Genomic DNA, 16,068 nt, shown 5'->3' on the forward strand with positions numbered 1-16,068 from the left:
AACGCCGACCCGAATAAAAATTTTAAGTGTGACGAGAGCGGGCCTCCAATAGGCTGGCAGGCAGGCCGTTTAGATCAACGATATGCAGTTGTTGTGCGAAAGAACAACGTAATTAGCCTGCGCACTTACCGCTAGCAGAGTCTAGAACGGTCTAGAGTTGTTGATCGCATTGAATGGCCTCTCAGCGAGCACTTGTTGTCTTTATTGGCTGATCAGAATTCGAAGGCGAGAATCGAAATTTTCGCCTAACCGTTCCGTAAACAATATGAGAGAATGTATAAAAGCAAGGCGAAAAGATGGAAGAAACTCATCCTCTCTTGTCTCTGACCACCGAGTATCATTCCTAAACAGCCTCCTATCACCAAATCATCAAAAATGATTTTCAACATCCTCGCTCTTCTTCCCCTCGCTCTCTTCGTTTCTGCAGGCAGCGGCCAGTGCAACACCGGTGTCATCCAGTGCTGCAACAACAGCACCACTGTGAGTATCGCATTCATTATGCAAGGGGTTCCATTTAACAGCCAACCTGTAGTATGAATCGACGGCGGCCAAAAACGCCTTCGACCAAGCTGGCCTTGTCAACGTTGAGGCAGTGGTAAATGCGTTTGTCGGTCTCACGTGCTCTGGCATCAGCGTCGTCGGCACTTCAGATGGCTGCTCTGCTAACCAGGAGCCCCTTTGCTGCGAGGACAACTCATACGTCAGTTCCATTTTATCTTTCTCTAGGCTTAGGATCCCACTAACGTACCTCTTCAGAATGGTGTCGTCAGCCTTGGCTGCACGCCCATCAACGTCAACGTTTGAGTAACGGATTATGACGTGGTTGCGGATGCTCTCTGGGACAGTATACCATACTTTTACGAACGTTATTATACGCTTTTTGCTGCACGCCCATCAGTAACAAGTAACAGTACCATGATGCCTACACGTTTACCAATGGAGCTTATTGCTGTTTCCTGTTACTCGTGATCAAGAATCATCACGCTAGCTCTCCAGCACTAGAGAGCGAACCTGGCTGTACTCACTAAGCGGCAATATTTTAGCATGCATTGGGAGGGGAACCTTGAGGCGATCTTCTCGATTCAGAAATTGCACCAAGTTGGCCAAAAAGGAAATCTAACTCCGCCATGACGCATTCGCCATGATCTGCATTTACCTGGGAGGTTTAGAATTGTCCCTGGAGGACACAACCCCTTGGGCTAGCAACAATTTGTAGAACCAGGAAGCCACTACATCTATCGCCTTGGCTTAAATTTTCTTTGCAGGGTTCTGATTCAACTTCTCAGAAGTTCAGAAGTTGAGTCCAAACATTCTCACCGCCGACCCTCGTGCCGCTCCCAGCCGCATCTCGACTCTCCGTTTTGCCTTCTATATGGTCTGGCTCTCTCGTTCAGGACTACTTCCGGATTACTTCTCTAATCATGGACTGGACGCCTTCTTTGCTAACTCTTTTCTACTTTGGAATCCATGCTCAATTCCCGGCTCCTTATCCCGGATCTCTCATGCCCCCATGTGCGATGTCCTTCCAGCAGACGATTTCAATGGACACCGACCTCGTGGATGTTGCCGAAAGCAAACGAGGCATAATCGAGCCAGTGACCGTCCAGTGACGAATGCCAATGCGAGGTGCACCTGACGGCCTTGGATGCCGTTGCTTCCAGACTTTTCATGCAATTCAGACCTGCCGCACATTACAGGCGTCTCGCACTACTACCGACGCGTTACTTTTCTATCACCACCATGAACGCGCAGACCGATCTATCTACAACGCGCCACATACCTAGTCTGGCTTTGGTCTGGCAGATTGGGAATTTTGAAAATGCTGCATACCCGATGCGACATGTGAACGCATTCCCGACGTTGACTTGTATTCATTCGTGTGGCTGCATGAAGCACGATTGACTGACATCTTGCTTTCTGTGGGTTTCCCAGCTATCAGAGCTAGGTTCGTGCCCTATCGTACGTGCTTCAAGTCTGAGCTCTACGGAACAGTTAGTCTGTGTCTTCTTGCCTTTGATTTTATTCATGCTAATGATTCATAGTTATATCACTGTACAGTAACGCTGAATTCTCCTTCGTGTTCCTTCCTCTCTGTGCACTCTTTGAGGCATGATGGCGCTTGGTGGGTCTAAGGGCTTTTCTTTTTTTACTATCAATGATGAGCTGGTCACTGGGACGGTAAGGTACGCGCAATTCTTGTAGATGCACGAGGCCAAAGCGATATGCGTTTCGAAGTCGGGCGAATTTCCGTTGGAAACAGCACAGAAAACGAAAATACATACTCGCTATACGAGTCCACACGCGACAGATAGCAAACTCGTCAAGAAATGAGAAGTGCTGTAGTGACATTGCATGAGAAATATGTGAAAGTGAACCAACGGTTTAGACGGGAGAAACTCCCCAGCGTATCTCCTGAGGCTAGTGACCTCTTCGTCTTGCGTTGAATGACCGATTCGATCTCTTGTCAGTTACCAATTATAATTACCGTTCCATAAAAAAAACAGGTGTTTCAAAAATTTGTTGTATTTTCATATACCACGTTGATGCTGTTATGTCACCGGTCATTGAAGACCGCGCCCATCATTTGCACTTACCCTGGCCGATTCTGAACTCTTGAAAGGATTGTACAGAGATGCGACTTGAAACAATGCTGTGGCTGGTGTAGGTCAATCAGCTGCAATGTGTACTGAAACGCGAGTTCAGGGACCTATCAGATTACCTCCGACGAAACGCTTGCGGGGGAAATGAGCGGCGATTGGAAAATTTTGAAGGAGGAATTATGTAAGTGTACCCTGATAGCTCCACCAATCATCGACCTCCTCGGAAGAACACCTGTCTGGGCCCGTTCGGGATAACGACACCAAGACGTACTCCAAGTACAGAAGAATTAAGCGGCACGCCACGAGAGTCCAGAAGAGTCTTTAGTGGTCCTCGCGGTTGCTAGTGAAACTGATTCATTGAAAGCATGATGGAGATTCAAGGTCGATATGGAGGTACCAAGACTTTCGATTGGAGAGTCCACTGCCGTCGTGTTCGCTACAGAACGAATGAGCAGAATTCGGAGGCGAGGATGACAGTTCGTACCTTTGAAAATTTCAATGTACATAATTCCGTAAATCAGGGAGAGGGAATGCATAAAAGCAAGGGCAACAAGTCGAAAGTAACTCACCTCCCTCTTCTCTACCCACCGAGTATCATTCCTAACCAGCCTCCTTCTCTCATCAAAAATGATTGCCGCCATCTTTGCTCTCCTTCCGTTCGCCCTCTTCGTCGCTGCAGACGGTCAGTGCAACACTGGTGCAATTTCGTGCTGCAACAGTGTCACCACCGTGAGTTTTGAATTATGCAGTGTTCAAACGCATTTCTAATCGAAGACATCTAGTATGATTCACCGGAAGCTCAGAAAGCCTTCAACCAGACTGGTCTCGTCGACGTTGCTGCAGTTGTAAACGCCTTTGTCGGTCTCTCGTGCTCTGGTGTCACCGTCATTGGTACATCCTCCGGCTGTGAAGCCAACCAGGAGCCACTTTGCTGCGAGGACAACAAATACGTGAGTCCCTTCGCGTATCCTGTAAGTTTGCGCCCTGACAAACGTCCTTTCAGAACGGTCTCGTCAACCTTGGCTGCACACCTATCAACGTTAACCTTTAAGCGACGGATTATAATGGGGGTTGCGGATACTCACTGGGACAGTATACCTTAATTAGTTGATCGTTATTTGTCAACATACGCTCCTTGCTGTGCATTCGTCAGTAGCAGTACCATGATACCTTCCTGCCTGCCAATGGAACTTAATACTGTTTCGTCTTTTTGATCATTGGGCGATTGTCAGACCTAGATAATTTCGTGGCGCACTTCTGTTCTCAGCGTTGAGCAGTGTCACTATCAGGATCAAAATATCAACTGCGAAGGCTGTTATCAAAAATATATATGCACGTACCTCGGATGACTTGCGCGAATATTTCGTACACGCTGAAATTCGTGTGAATGAGGGATCAACGAGCACCTGACTTTCAGGATTCAGAATTGAATCATAGGCTCTTATAGAGCTTTCATTCATGGTGATGCGGCTAAGGCGACATAGCTATGCCAAAGCTAGTGACATTATGGCCATTGTCAGACGTACACCGTACACGAAATCATGGCGTGCTTTTATATTCAGCGGAGTGACTCTGGGTCAGGATATGAACTGCGAAGTTGTTATCAAGAATGTGCACATACCTTGGATGACTTGCACGAATATTTAGAAACTAGATTCATGGTAATGCGGCTCCATGAATACCTCGCAAACGCAAAACGCAGACCTTGGATGACTTGCCCAAATATTTTGTACACGAGGGATCAACGATCAATGTTCTGAATTTAAGGAATCGGAAACATAAGCTTAAGCCGACATAGATTCATGGTAATGTGGCTCTATGAATACCTCGTAAACGCAAAACGCAGACGTTGTTTAGAAGACGGTGCTTAATTGCACTCACTGATACGGACAATGCATATGGGTGGTGGCGGCTTCTTGAAGAAGTTCAAGTGAACGCTAAAAGCCGGCGATCTTCAACTTCTTGAAATGGGTCATGCTCAACTCGACCAATGCGTCACTGATCCAACCACCTGCAGGCTGCATGCTTTCTGACACAACCTCTACACCACTCGTACAAGCACCAGCCCGCGTAGAGTAACACGCTATCTATCCAGCCTCAAGCCACTCGCCTCGTCCTGCTTGATGTCTGACCTCTCCTTTGCAGAATTCTCGCAAACATTTTCTCCTCCAACTCTCATTCCGACTCTAAATGCGCTCCTCGCCGGCCTATCTCTCCCATTCGGGCTCACATCCCCAACAGACTTAGCGCCCTCTCTACTCCTCGCAATCCTAGAATCCATCCTCGAGTCCCGCCTCCCCATCCCAGCTCCAATCCGCGCCTCCCGCTCCTCCCTCGCAAAAGTAGAAGCCATGAAAGTTTTCCTCGGCGTACTCGAGTGCGATGTCCTCCCACCAAACGAGGACGTCGGTCTCGCGGACCTTGATCCGCGGAGACTGGCGGATGGGTGTTGGGAAGAGACTGTTTTTGTTGGTGAGCTGCTTTGTTGGCTTGGGAGGAAACGAGGGATTATCGAGGAGGTGGATAGTGAGGGCGAGGGCGAGGTGGATCTTACGGCGTCGATGCTGTTGTGTCCTGAACCTTCGTACAACTTGTCGCATATCACGGACGTACCGCGCCATCCACGCGTTGCGTCTCCCTCCACGCGGTCTACTGCCACTATGAGCGCGCAGACCGATCTGTCGATGCATAACGCCCCTCATATGGAGTCTGACACGAGCATGGCGGATTCTGAACTCTCAGATCATACAGAGACGCAGTCATTGCACGATACCCAGCCACACTGTATTCACGAGCTCGAGGACCCCTCATATTTCCACGAGCCCAACACGTCCAATATCGATGATTCAACAGAAGGATCAGACTCAGACCCCGATTGCTCCACCTCCTCCCTAGAACAGCCTCCAACTCCCACACCCCAGCCTATCCGTCTAAAAGGCTGGATCGGCGCTGTCGATTCTGAGCTTGAAATGCAAGCGTTCGCAACGAACAAGCTTAATGCGAGCACGCCTGTTAAAGATAAGAGTCAGCGCCGGCGGAGTTCTGGGCTTTTTCCCGTGACAAGCGGGAACCAAAATAATTCTACCCCTCGCATGCCCACGATGTCGGTGCGTATTCCTGCCAGTGCACCTTCGGCGCGTACCTGGGCCGATAACCTCTCTATTCTTGGGACTTCGCCTTCCGCACTGCCATCAAAGCAAAAGCAAAAGCAAAAGCGGACGGCAGATTATGATTATTGTTCGCCTACGGAACGTACGGTTGCGCTTTTGAACGAGCGCGCGAGACTTCTCAGTGAACTCGCTGATCTGCGGAGGATTAGGAAAGCTAGTCGATAATGTTACGGGCGAGTGGAAATGCCATGGGTAGGGCGTGTTCTCGATGCCTGTTGCGATCTCTTGATCACCACTGGTCAGTTTTGGTTAACTTTATCAAGTTTCTTGGTTCAGCTATCGTTGTACGTCTCGCTTAATTAGTATTACTGAGTTTTAGACCATTTTTGTTTGCTCATGTTTAATTCTAAAGCTTGTAGCAAATAAACCCAAACTTCTACATGGGGAGTGACGGCGATGAGGTGTACCTAGCCCAGACAGGTCATTGTAATTGCAAGGAAGGTTCATTCCAGTAGAAGTGGAAAGTATAAATCTGATAAATGAATCGCCTTATCAGACCAAGCATTCAATAGGCACAAGAGATGTCAGTAGTGGCATGAAAGTTTGATGAGGCGAAATTTTAGAAGTTTGAGGCACTCGAATAGACTTAAAGCCGCACTGGAAGCGCCCGTGTGGAGCGCGTTCGTTTCGTTTGGAATCGGTGATTTCATCACGTCTTTTAAGTCCGTGGCTAATCTCGAGCTCGTTGTTCTCCAGTTCTCCAGGAATCAGGATCGTACCGGTGAAATATGGCTCCGCGATGATTGCTTTGCTTAGTGGTTATCTCCTTCTGGGCGAACTTCAGTCGGTCGCTCACGGTCGCTCCAGGATCAGAGCTCGCAATGCTTATCCTCGACGTCAGTGGGGCTGAATGATGAATGTTGCTACGCAAGGCCACACGATAGGAGTTGTCGGTCCGTGTTGTCGACTCGTAGGCGATCAAATGTCGAAAGTGGACAGATCATCAGAGGGGGTGGACCTGCCAAGGGGTCAGTGCATTCTGATTTCAGGATTTTGATTTCAGGATCCGAAGCTCGAGAAGGTGATAGCAATTTTGAAGTTTGCCAACCTAGTTTGACGCATATCCGACAGTCGCGGCGGATCTGATCCCCTCCCCCCTTCCAGATTGGCAAAAGTCAGATGGTGAGTTCTGTGCTCGGTTAGCGGGAGCGCCAAGTTTAAATTTGTTTAGACATGTCGACCGACGTCGGTGTATCAAGGGGCTGCCGAGCTTGTTGGCGTCGAGTGGCACGGTCCGATGGAGTCGGGGTGAGATATTGACAGCTGTTGATTGGCTGTTGTTGATGCGTCGCTGCGGACTCCACTGACGAACGCACTTGGATAGCCATGTTGATGTTGGTCGCCAACACTCCTTTAGTAGTAAAGGCAAGACTGCTGCGGTAAGAGATTTGAACTCAGCATGCGCAGCTTGTGGTACTAGCCTTGTCGTGCTAGTATTGACGATAGCCACAGCTAGCTCCCACTGTTGTTGTCCTATCTTTCCGATCAATCTGGACGTTCACAAGTCTTAAGAAGAAGTTACGTTTAACCGAAGTTTGACCGAAGTCTATCTTGATGAGACGAGGTCCGTGCGGATGGGGAGATGAAGTTCCAGTTAACTTGGTTGTCTAGTTCGTTGAATCTGGCGCAGCGGCGTGTACTTTCCCAAAGGGACTAAGTTGATTCACAGCCTATCGATATCTGATAGACTCACCACGCTGTCATGGAGTTGTTTAACCCCTATTCGAGGTTGTTATTCACTTCAGTTTGTTTTGAATGTAATGTTGAACCACGTTTCCACAGCCCTGATAGTAATTTTAGAACAAGCGTGATTGCTCACGCTGTCTGTTTAAACCTCGACTCCCTACGTGATTTTCTGATGGGACCCACGCTGTCATTTCGACTTGAGAGTAAAGCAGTAAGAGGTAGGCTTTGAATCTCTTGAAATGCAAAGGGTAGGAGGGAAGTGGTAGGCCAGGAACGAGATGAGTGTGACAGATACTGTCGCCGATCCTTTATCACATGCTTATCATTTCCTATTCATTTTGGGATCTATAATGGGTTTTTACTGTTAGTCACCGGGAAATTCCCTCGGTCACTTGCGCTTGCGAACTACCGCTGGGTTGAATGGATTGACATGATCACCTAGGCACAACTTTGTTCTTCAAGGGCAGCTCACACGGCGTTTTCAAAATGTTAATTATGTTTATGTAGCTTCTAATCTTCGCGTGTTCGTTCTTCAAGTCGTTCTGCGAGATACGCCGCGGAGGTTCACAACAGCTTACTGCCCTAGAAATGTGAAAATAACATCCTCTCATTTCCCACTCAATCCGCAACCAGCTTTTCTATTTTTAATATTTAGATCCTACGACCGCGGTTAACGTTACGGCAATCATACCAACCCCCATTCCCCTGTATTTAAAAGGCCAACATAGCATTCGCAACCTAGGCCTCATCGAGCACCCAAGCTCAAAGGTCAATTGTTTAGCCTCATCCTGTCCTTTAATATCCGTTCGCAACAAAGGTATACCATTCCAACAGCCCGGTACCCATAGTATGCAATCTCATACTTTCGTACCCTTGTTTCCTGGTCAAGGCTCCTCCTCTGCTGCTCTATCTTTGGCTCTGAACCAGGCTCTTCGTGACTCTCGTTCACCATCTGCTCAGTTGCTTTTGGCTTCATGTCACGAGGCTTTCCATCTAGAGCTCTCCAAGCTATCAGAAAATGAGCTCAACCAATCCTGCATTTCCCTCCTCGATTTCCAGGAAGCCACCTCACTTCTATCACCTTCGAGTGTATACCAGAACAATCCTATCATTTCTAGCACTTCACTCTTCCTCGTCCAAGCTTTGAGATACCTTGCCCACTGCTCAGCAGAACCTAACAGCCGTGGTCCTTTCCCTGACCACCGTCTCGGCGTCCTCGGCTACTCCTCTGGCATCGTCACTGCATGCGTGGTAGGAGCTTCCAACAGTGTACTCACATTCGTGTCCAATGCAGTAGAGGCATTTCGCCTAGCATTCTGGATCGGCCTCCGATCTATCCAGCATAAAACTAAAGAGCTTCAATCGGCTCTAGTTTTTCCTGACACAACACTGCCTTGGACCGTCGTTTGTATCGGTTTGAATAGATCTGATGTACTGGGCTTCATTTCCGATTTTGAAACAAAGGTGAGAAGCGCCCGTATATTAATAACATGTTCCAAAAATTGACTAGGCTCATCAGCACGACTGCATTGCCTCCCTTCACCTGACGGCTATTTTAGATACCCAGCACGTCACTATTTCGGGTCGCCCCGATATCCTACAGCGTTTCTCGTCATCGATTGCAATTTCCAAGTCTTGCATCATTCATCCGACAACTACAGACGCTTTATACCATGCACACACCCTCCGCAGTGTTCGCGCACAAGTCTTGGCTGATGTCGGGAATCATTTGATTCGCTTTCCTGATTTTTCAGACCTGAAATATCCCGTCTTTTCGACCATCTCCGGGAAGCCTGTGACGCAGGGCTCTGAGCACTCCTCTCTCGTTGACGCAGTCCTCGACATGATAATCGCGTCTCCTGTGGACTGGATGTCTGTGGTACAGGGGCTCGGTAGTGCAGCACCGTCCGACGCTCCTACACAAGTGTTAAACTTCGGCCCAAGCTCTGGTCTTCTCCGAATGCTCGAGAAATCGCTCTCAGCCGATAAAATTATTTGTAGGGACGTGACCGTTTGCGATTCTAGCAGTCCGGATGCTGCGACGGGGCATACTTTCAAACAAGAGCCGATTGCAATTGTCGGGATGGCGCTTCGCTTGCCTGGTGGTGCAAGAAATGCGAACGAGCTTTGGGAACTGCTTGAGCGAGGAATTAATACTATTTCTGAGGTATGTTCTTTCTGTCTATGGCGTTTCATGAGATAATTTTTTTCTAGATCCCTGCGGACCGTTTCCAATTGGAGCGCTACACATCTGCCGACGCTAAAAGCGGTCGGGGGATGAAGGTCCACACCGGAAATTTCATAGATCGTCCTGACGAGTTCGACTACAAATTCTTCAAGGTATCACCCAGAGAAGCAAAGAGCATGGATCCACAACAAAGAATTCTCCTGCACACTGCTCATGACGCCCTTGAAAACGCTGGTTACGTTCCAGATGCTACCCCGTCTTTCCAGCGTGACACCTTTGGTTGTTTTATCGGTACGGCTACCCACGATTATGCGGACAATTTGCGGGAGGATATTGACGTGCATTATAGCACGGGTATGCAGCCGCCTTCTTGATGTGTTGCTGGTTCTGACAGACATTTAGGGACCTTGAAAGCTTTTCTTAGTGGTCGTATATCGTATGCGATGCAGCTTGGCGGCCCTTCTATGACTCTTGATACTGCTTGTTCGTCGTCAATCGTTGCACTTCATCAAGCCTGTCGTGCACTTGTGAACGGGGACTGCAATGCTGCAATTGCAGGTGGAGTCAATGTCATGTCGAGTCCAGATGTAAGCGAGATTTTTGTGTTCTCGATACCAATCGCTAATGACACTCCCCTGGCAGATGTTCATCGGCCTGGATCATGGGCATTTCCTCAGCCCGACCGGTCAATGCAAATCATTCGATGCATCAGCTGACGGCTACTCTCGATCAGAGGGATGCTCTCTCTTCGTGCTCAAACGTCTTTCAGACGCAGTTGCAGAGAACGACGATATTCTCGGTGTCATCCGCGGTATCGACATCAACCAGAGTGGACTTGCGCATTCCATCACCCACCCGCACATACCTTCGCAGGTTGCTCTCATGAATAGGCTCTTGAAAAACGCTGGTGTCGATGCGTCGCGCGTCAGTGTCGTAGAAGCGCATGGCACTGGTACTCAGGCTGGAGATTTCTCCGAGCTCCAGAGTATCCGTGCTGTCCTTTGCCGTGCTCGCGACGTCAGCAACCCCCTTCATGTCACGTCGATTAAAGCCAACATCGGGCATCTAGAAGCTGCTTCTGGCGCAGCCGGCCTTGCAAAACTTTTGCTCATGTTCCAACACGACACGATCCCTGCTCAAATCTCCCTAAAGACACTGAACCCACGTATCACGCCGCTAGCCCAGGACAACACCGTCATCGACACGCTTCCTTCGCCGTGGGTGCGCGGCTCGTCCCCTCGCATGGCGCTGCTCAACAACTTTGGAGCATCAGGGTCAAATGGGGCACTCATTGTTGAGGAGTATACAAGGCAAGCAAAAGCCCCAGCTAGTGGAGCGTCTTACGTCTTCGGGATCTCTGCGAAAACTCGCGAGGTACTCGAAACTCTCCGTGTTAGCTACTTCAAATGGCTCCACGACGGCAGGAACCGTTCGGTTCCCATGAGCGACATCGCGTATACTGCCACGGCTAGGAGACAATTGTACCCTTACAGAATCTCGGTAGACGTAGTGAGCAAGGAGCAACTCGTCCAGGGTCTTGCAAGCGCAGAAATGACTCATTGCGAGGGAAATTTTGGTCAGGTGGTTTTTGTCTTCTCTGGTCAGGGAAGCTATTATCGCGGCATGGGGAAGCTTCTCTATTCGAGCTCTCCGGTCTTTCAGCGCTGCATTGACAGATGTCACCGGTACCTCGTGTCAAAAGGATTTGCGGATATTCTTCCCAGTATCATTGGAGGAGCCATGGATAGTGCGGATGGGATGGAAGAGTTCGAAGCGTCTCAAACTGCTACGTTTGCGCTGGAAGTGGCGCTAGCAACGTTATGGATCCACTGGGGTTTGACGCCTGCCGTAGTTGTGGGGCACAGGTGAGAATTAACTCCAATATATGCATTTTTGGTTCGAAACCTAACGGTTATAACCTACCAGTCTCGGTGAATATGCTGCTCTAGTTATCGCTGAGGTGATTTCGCTTGAGGCAGCCCTGTTCTTGGTTGCGTCACGCGCTCGCCTGACATGGCGTAGTTGCGCCTCGGGTACGACAGGCATGTTGGCTATCAGACTCGGAGAACAACAGATTAAACCCATTCTAAAAAACACGTCATACGCGGATCTTTCCGTCGCTTGCGTCAACAGTGATCGTGCCTGCGTCGTCTCTGGTCCGCTCTCTCAACTCGAGGTCCTGACTGGGGAGTTAGCGGCTACGGGATCTAAAGCGCGTCTCCTTGACGTTCCCTATGGATATCACAGTCAAGCGATGGATCCGGTTCTTGATGATCTTACACAGTTAGCGCGTACTGTGCCTTTGGGGTGTCCGAAAGTGGCGGTTGGGTCTACGGTGCTTGGCAGGCTTGTTCCTGTGGGGGACTCTGCGACTTTTGATGCCACTTATTTCGCTACGCATTTCCGCCAGCCTGTCCTTTTTGCGCCAACCGTCGACGCGCTGTGCAAGCACCCGTCGCTGCCACAGATAGATGCGTGGATCGAGATGGGACCCCAAGCATCGTGCTTGCTGATGATAAAGGCTTGTGCATCTGCTCCGAGCGAAGCGGCGCTATTGCCTTCGTTGAGCAAGAATGACAATGGTACGCTTGCTTCTAGCTTGTCGCAGCTGTATAGGACCAGTGCGCCTTTGAACTGGCGGAATGTGTTTGAGGAGGTTGCTCCGGGGACGTGTGCGGATTTGCCGCCGTATCCACTTGAGACGCATAAGATATGGGTGCCGTATAAGGAGCCTTTTCTTCCGTCTTTGGAGTCGTTGAAAAGCAAGGTGCCGGCATTGGCGCCAGCATCGCCACCAGCACGAAGGACAGCGCCAGCGCCAGCAAGAACCACGGCGCCACCGGCCCCAGCACGAGCCACAGCCCCACCGCAAATCGTTACGCAAGCCAATCTGATATCCGACTATCCCTTTCTGCGGGCGTGGGTACAGTACCCATCTCGCGAGAACGGCAATGCGGCCAGTTTCGATACTCCCATCGAGGTTTTAGCTCCGTACATCCAAGGACACAAAGTCGCAGAGCACTGCTTATGCCCAGCATCAATCTATCTTGAACAAGTTCTTTCAGGTGCAGATCTTTCACGGCGCCATCTGGGCTTCGATTTCGGGAAGAGCATGGCTGTCCTTCGAGGGGTCCATTTTGCGAAACCACTTGTTTACCATCCCCAAGTGAACCGTGTTGTCCGCACGCATGTCACCATCCACGAAGACGGCACTGGTTTCTTCACTATAACATCCAGACTGCAATCTTCTCTTGATGAATCGGTTCACGTCCGCGGAGAAATCCGTTTTCAATCCATCCGGGAGACTACTGCTAGTCTTGACAGTGAGTTCCGCCTCATACCGAGGCTTAGCGCGGAGGAGATTGGTTCGCGGAAGGAAGGCCAAGCGGAGATATTTTCCACTCGGACGTTATATGAAGTTGTCTTCCCTCGCGTTGTTGAATATTCTGCAAAGTATCACACGATCCAGACTCTGACTGCTAGTGCGGATGGGATGGATGGTATAGCGCAGGTCAAGCTTCCCTCAGACGGCCCACGACTCTCCTTCGCCGCTCATCCCATTTTCACCGATACCCTCCTCCACACTGCTGGATTCCTAGCAAACATGCAAGGCGATGTCAGCGATGCTTATATCTGCAGCGAGATCGAGTCGTTCAAGATGCTCTCCGAGTATATCGATCAAGACCAATCATACACAGTTCATTGTCGCGGGTCGTGGATGTCCTTTGACAACATCGTCCTCACCGAGGCTTATGCCGTCCAAGACCAAGAACCTCGCCGTGTTGTTGCGCTTATGAAAGGCATTCAATTCAAGCGTGTACGCTTGAGCGGTCTTGCTCGGGGGTTGGCGACTGCAGCAGACTCTGCCTCTGCGCAGACGCGAACCCGGACCGATTCAAACGCTATCACTCCACATGCGACCCCGCAGGGTATCATTTTCGGACGCTCGCGATCTAGTACAGAAAGCACGGGTGGCGTGCAGATAAGCAACTCTGGTAATTCCAGCAGGCCGTCTTCACCGGAAACCCTGGTGTCTGATGATGACAGACGTATCCGCATCAGGGATATCATTGCGCAGGTACTCGGCCTCGCGACTCTTGATATAGAAGATCATTCCGACTTCAAATCGCTCGGCCTTGACTCCCTCAGTTCATTAGAAGCTCTACACGCGCTGAAAACTGAGCTTGGTGTTGATCTTCCTCATGATGCTTTCGAGACGTATTCGACGATCATATCGTTGAACGCTTTTCTCGATAAATCCTCAGGCTCTTCGCTCCAGAAGATCGTGGAAAGGTCCCCTCAGAAATCTTTGGAGAGATCACATGCGTCGCCAGCTAGGTCCGTTGCGTCGACAGTGACGGTGTCTGGTGATGATAGGCGCATCCGCATCAGAGGTATCATCGCGGAGGTTCTTGGCCTTTCGATTTCTGATGTTGAAGATGACTCCGACTTCAAATCACTCGGTCTTGATTCCCTCAGTTCATTGGAGGCTTTACACGCGCTGAAAACCGAGCTCGGTGTTGACCTTCCTCACGACGCATTCGAATCGCATTCGACAATCGCATCATTGAACGCGTCTCTCGATAAATCCTCTTCGCCCCAGAAGTCCGTGGAAAGAGCCCCACAGAAACCTGTAGAAAGATCCCATTCGTCGCCAGCTAAATCTGTTGCGTTGACAGTGACGGTGTCTGATGACGACAGACTCATCCGCATCAGAGGTATCATTGCGGAGGTACTTGGCCTTCCGATTTCTGATGTAGAAGATGACGCCGACTTCAAATCACTCGGCCTTGACTCCCTCAGCTCATTAGAGGCTCTACACGCGTTCAAAACCGAGCTCAGTGTTGACCTCCCTCACGACGCATTCGAATCTTATTCCACGATCGCATCATTGAACGCTTCTCTCAATAAATCCTCTTCCCCCAAGAAGTCCTCGGGAAGATCTGGTCCGTCGACAAAAACATTACAACCTGCATCGTTTGATACCCGCATGTCACGGCTCCAATTCAGCAAGGACGACATCGCTGTCCCGCTACTTCTTATTCACGATGGCAGCGGCTTGATCAATCATTATAATCGTGTGATGCCATTACACCGTGACGTCTTCGCTCTCTCCAATCCCTGTCTGATTACCGGTGGAAAATGGGAGAGTGTTGAGCAGATGGCAGAGTCCTACGCCAACGTCGTTCTGGGTGCGAAATCGGATCAGATTATCATTGGCGGTAAGCGGTCATTGTTTTATTGCTCAGCAGGACATTATTAACAGTGCACTACAGGGTGGTCATTTGGTGGTGTTGTGGCCTTCGAAACTGCCAAGAGGCTCGTTCAGCATGGCGTCCGTGTCCACGGCATCGTTCTCATCGACTCTCCTTGTCCTGGCAAACATGTGCCCCTATCATCATCGGTCATAGACCACGTCACGAAGGCGCACTCGAAAGGAATTGATTCAGGAACTCTGAATCTTGTCGCGGAACAATTCAAGGAAAGCTCGCGACTCCTTTCTGTCTACAATCCATCCCGTGAAGGAAAGCTCGAGGTTCCGGTAGTTCTCCTTCGCTCGTCTGAGGGGTATGCTCCTCCGGGTCTGACCGTTCCTGACTGGCTGCAGCATCGTGGAAGCGAAGGTGCCGTCGTCAGTGAATGGGAAGCTTTCACCCGGTCCCCTGTAAAAACTTGGTCGATTCCAGGCGACCATTTCGGACCATTCAATCCCGAAAATGTAAGAGTTCGACACTATCATGTTTGGAGGCAACAATCAACTAACGCTCGATTTTGTAGATTGAACAAACGTCTCAGCAGCTCAAGGATGCGTGTCATTATGTGGAAAGGCTATAAAGGATACCCTGTACTTTTGATTTCAATGCTTGCTTCATACCACATTATATTTCGTTTGTTTATAGATTATTTTCTCTCTCTCCGGATCAACATCCTCCTGCTTGCATCTTACAAACGCGTTTCTCGTTCCTCGTGTTTCTGCATTTCTGTATCAATATATTCAGTTGACTATGTAACGTGACTGCGATTTCTGTCTTCCGTCTATAAACGGTTTTGATGTTTCAGGCCGCAGGTTGAAAACAGATGGATGACACTGGGAGGCACAACTAAGACATTGATCACTCAAAGTGATGTAACCGTACAGTCCTAAACCTGAGGTTGACAAAAATTAAGACATGACATCAGACTACCTAGAGCAGTATAAATAGCCCCTAGCTAAGCGGTACTCAGACGGTACTCGTCCCCAATCTTCTCGTCGTCCAGCTGCTAGCTACTGCCAACGACTTACGATTCCCGCTCGTACGACCATGATCTTGTCCGTCACAGCTACAAACTTGCTTGCTCATACTCCTTATGCTCATCCGCACTCATCAGAAGTTGCGCGTATCCCTTACTTAAATCGATATAGGCTGCACCGATATCGGTGAGT

General features: G+C 49.6%; 4 protein-coding genes across 4 annotated transcripts; all 4 read left to right on the top strand.

Annotated features, from left to right (window-relative positions):
- The first annotated feature begins 245 nt into the window (after positions 1-245).
- On the top strand, positions 246-1,094 carry DEU56DRAFT_904116 (hydrophobin-315). Its single transcript, XM_041356664.1, has 3 exons — positions 246-480; positions 533-700; positions 757-1,094. Exons 1-3 carry the CDS (start codon positions 376-378, stop codon positions 802-804), a joined length of 321 nt encoding a protein of 106 aa, XP_041203783.1. The 5' UTR covers positions 246-375; the 3' UTR covers positions 805-1,094.
- A 2,055-nt stretch (positions 1,095-3,149) lies between these two features.
- On the top strand, positions 3,150-3,863 carry DEU56DRAFT_828866 (fungal hydrophobin). Its single transcript, XM_041354448.1, has 3 exons — positions 3,150-3,329; positions 3,383-3,550; positions 3,604-3,863. Exons 1-3 carry the CDS (start codon positions 3,228-3,230, stop codon positions 3,649-3,651), a joined length of 318 nt encoding a protein of 105 aa, XP_041203784.1. The 5' UTR covers positions 3,150-3,227; the 3' UTR covers positions 3,652-3,863.
- A 657-nt stretch (positions 3,864-4,520) lies between these two features.
- On the top strand, positions 4,521-6,144 carry DEU56DRAFT_828867 (uncharacterized protein). The gene has a single exon (XM_041354449.1). It carries the CDS (start codon positions 4,724-4,726, stop codon positions 5,933-5,935), a length of 1,212 nt encoding a protein of 403 aa, XP_041203785.1. The 5' UTR covers positions 4,521-4,723; the 3' UTR covers positions 5,936-6,144.
- Positions 6,145-7,986: 1,842 nt separating this feature from the next.
- DEU56DRAFT_983733 (polyketide synthase) lies at positions 7,987-15,679 on the top strand. The gene is made up of 8 exons (XM_041359965.1): positions 7,987-8,920; positions 8,976-9,623; positions 9,671-9,998; positions 10,047-10,231; positions 10,287-11,509; positions 11,571-14,866; positions 14,921-15,363; positions 15,423-15,679. The coding sequence occupies exons 1-8, from the start codon at positions 8,306-8,308 to the stop codon at positions 15,477-15,479; spliced, it is 6,795 nt and encodes a 2,264-aa protein (XP_041203786.1). The 5' UTR covers positions 7,987-8,305; the 3' UTR covers positions 15,480-15,679.
- The last annotated feature ends 389 nt before the right edge of the window (positions 15,680-16,068 follow it).

Source organism: Suillus clintonianus, assembly GCF_016758775.1.
Source record: "Suillus clintonianus strain FC179 chromosome Unknown DEU56scaffold_104, whole genome shotgun sequence".
Classification (NCBI taxonomy): Eukaryota; Fungi; Basidiomycota; class Agaricomycetes; order Boletales; family Suillaceae; genus Suillus; species Suillus clintonianus.

Bases quoted from the DNA above. Each gene is read 5' to 3' on its own strand.
- DEU56DRAFT_828866 (XM_041354448.1), top strand. From the start codon at position 3,228: ATGATTGCCGCCATCTTTGCTCTCCTTCCGTTCGCCCTCTTCGTCGCT. The intron at 3,330-3,382 runs GTGAGTTTTGAA...GAAGACATCTAG, and splicing joins GCTGCAACAGTGTCACCACC to TATGATTCACCGGAAGCTCA. The intron at 3,551-3,603 runs GTGAGTCCCTTC...ACGTCCTTTCAG, and splicing joins GCTGCGAGGACAACAAATAC to AACGGTCTCGTCAACCTTGG.
- DEU56DRAFT_828867 (XM_041354449.1), top strand. From the start codon at position 4,724: ATGTCTGACCTCTCCTTTGCAGAATTCTCGCAAACATTTTCTCCTCCA.
- DEU56DRAFT_983733 (XM_041359965.1), top strand. From the start codon at position 8,306: ATGCAATCTCATACTTTCGTACCCTTGTTTCCTGGTCAAGGCTCCTCC. The intron at 11,510-11,570 runs GTGAGAATTAAC...ATAACCTACCAG, and splicing joins GCCGTAGTTGTGGGGCACAG to TCTCGGTGAATATGCTGCTC. The intron at 14,867-14,920 runs GTAAGCGGTCAT...AGTGCACTACAG, and splicing joins GGATCAGATTATCATTGGCG to GGTGGTCATTTGGTGGTGTT.
- DEU56DRAFT_904116 (XM_041356664.1), top strand. From the start codon at position 376: ATGATTTTCAACATCCTCGCTCTTCTTCCCCTCGCTCTCTTCGTTTCT. The intron at 481-532 runs GTGAGTATCGCA...GCCAACCTGTAG, and splicing joins GCTGCAACAACAGCACCACT to TATGAATCGACGGCGGCCAA. The intron at 701-756 runs GTCAGTTCCATT...GTACCTCTTCAG, and splicing joins GCTGCGAGGACAACTCATAC to AATGGTGTCGTCAGCCTTGG.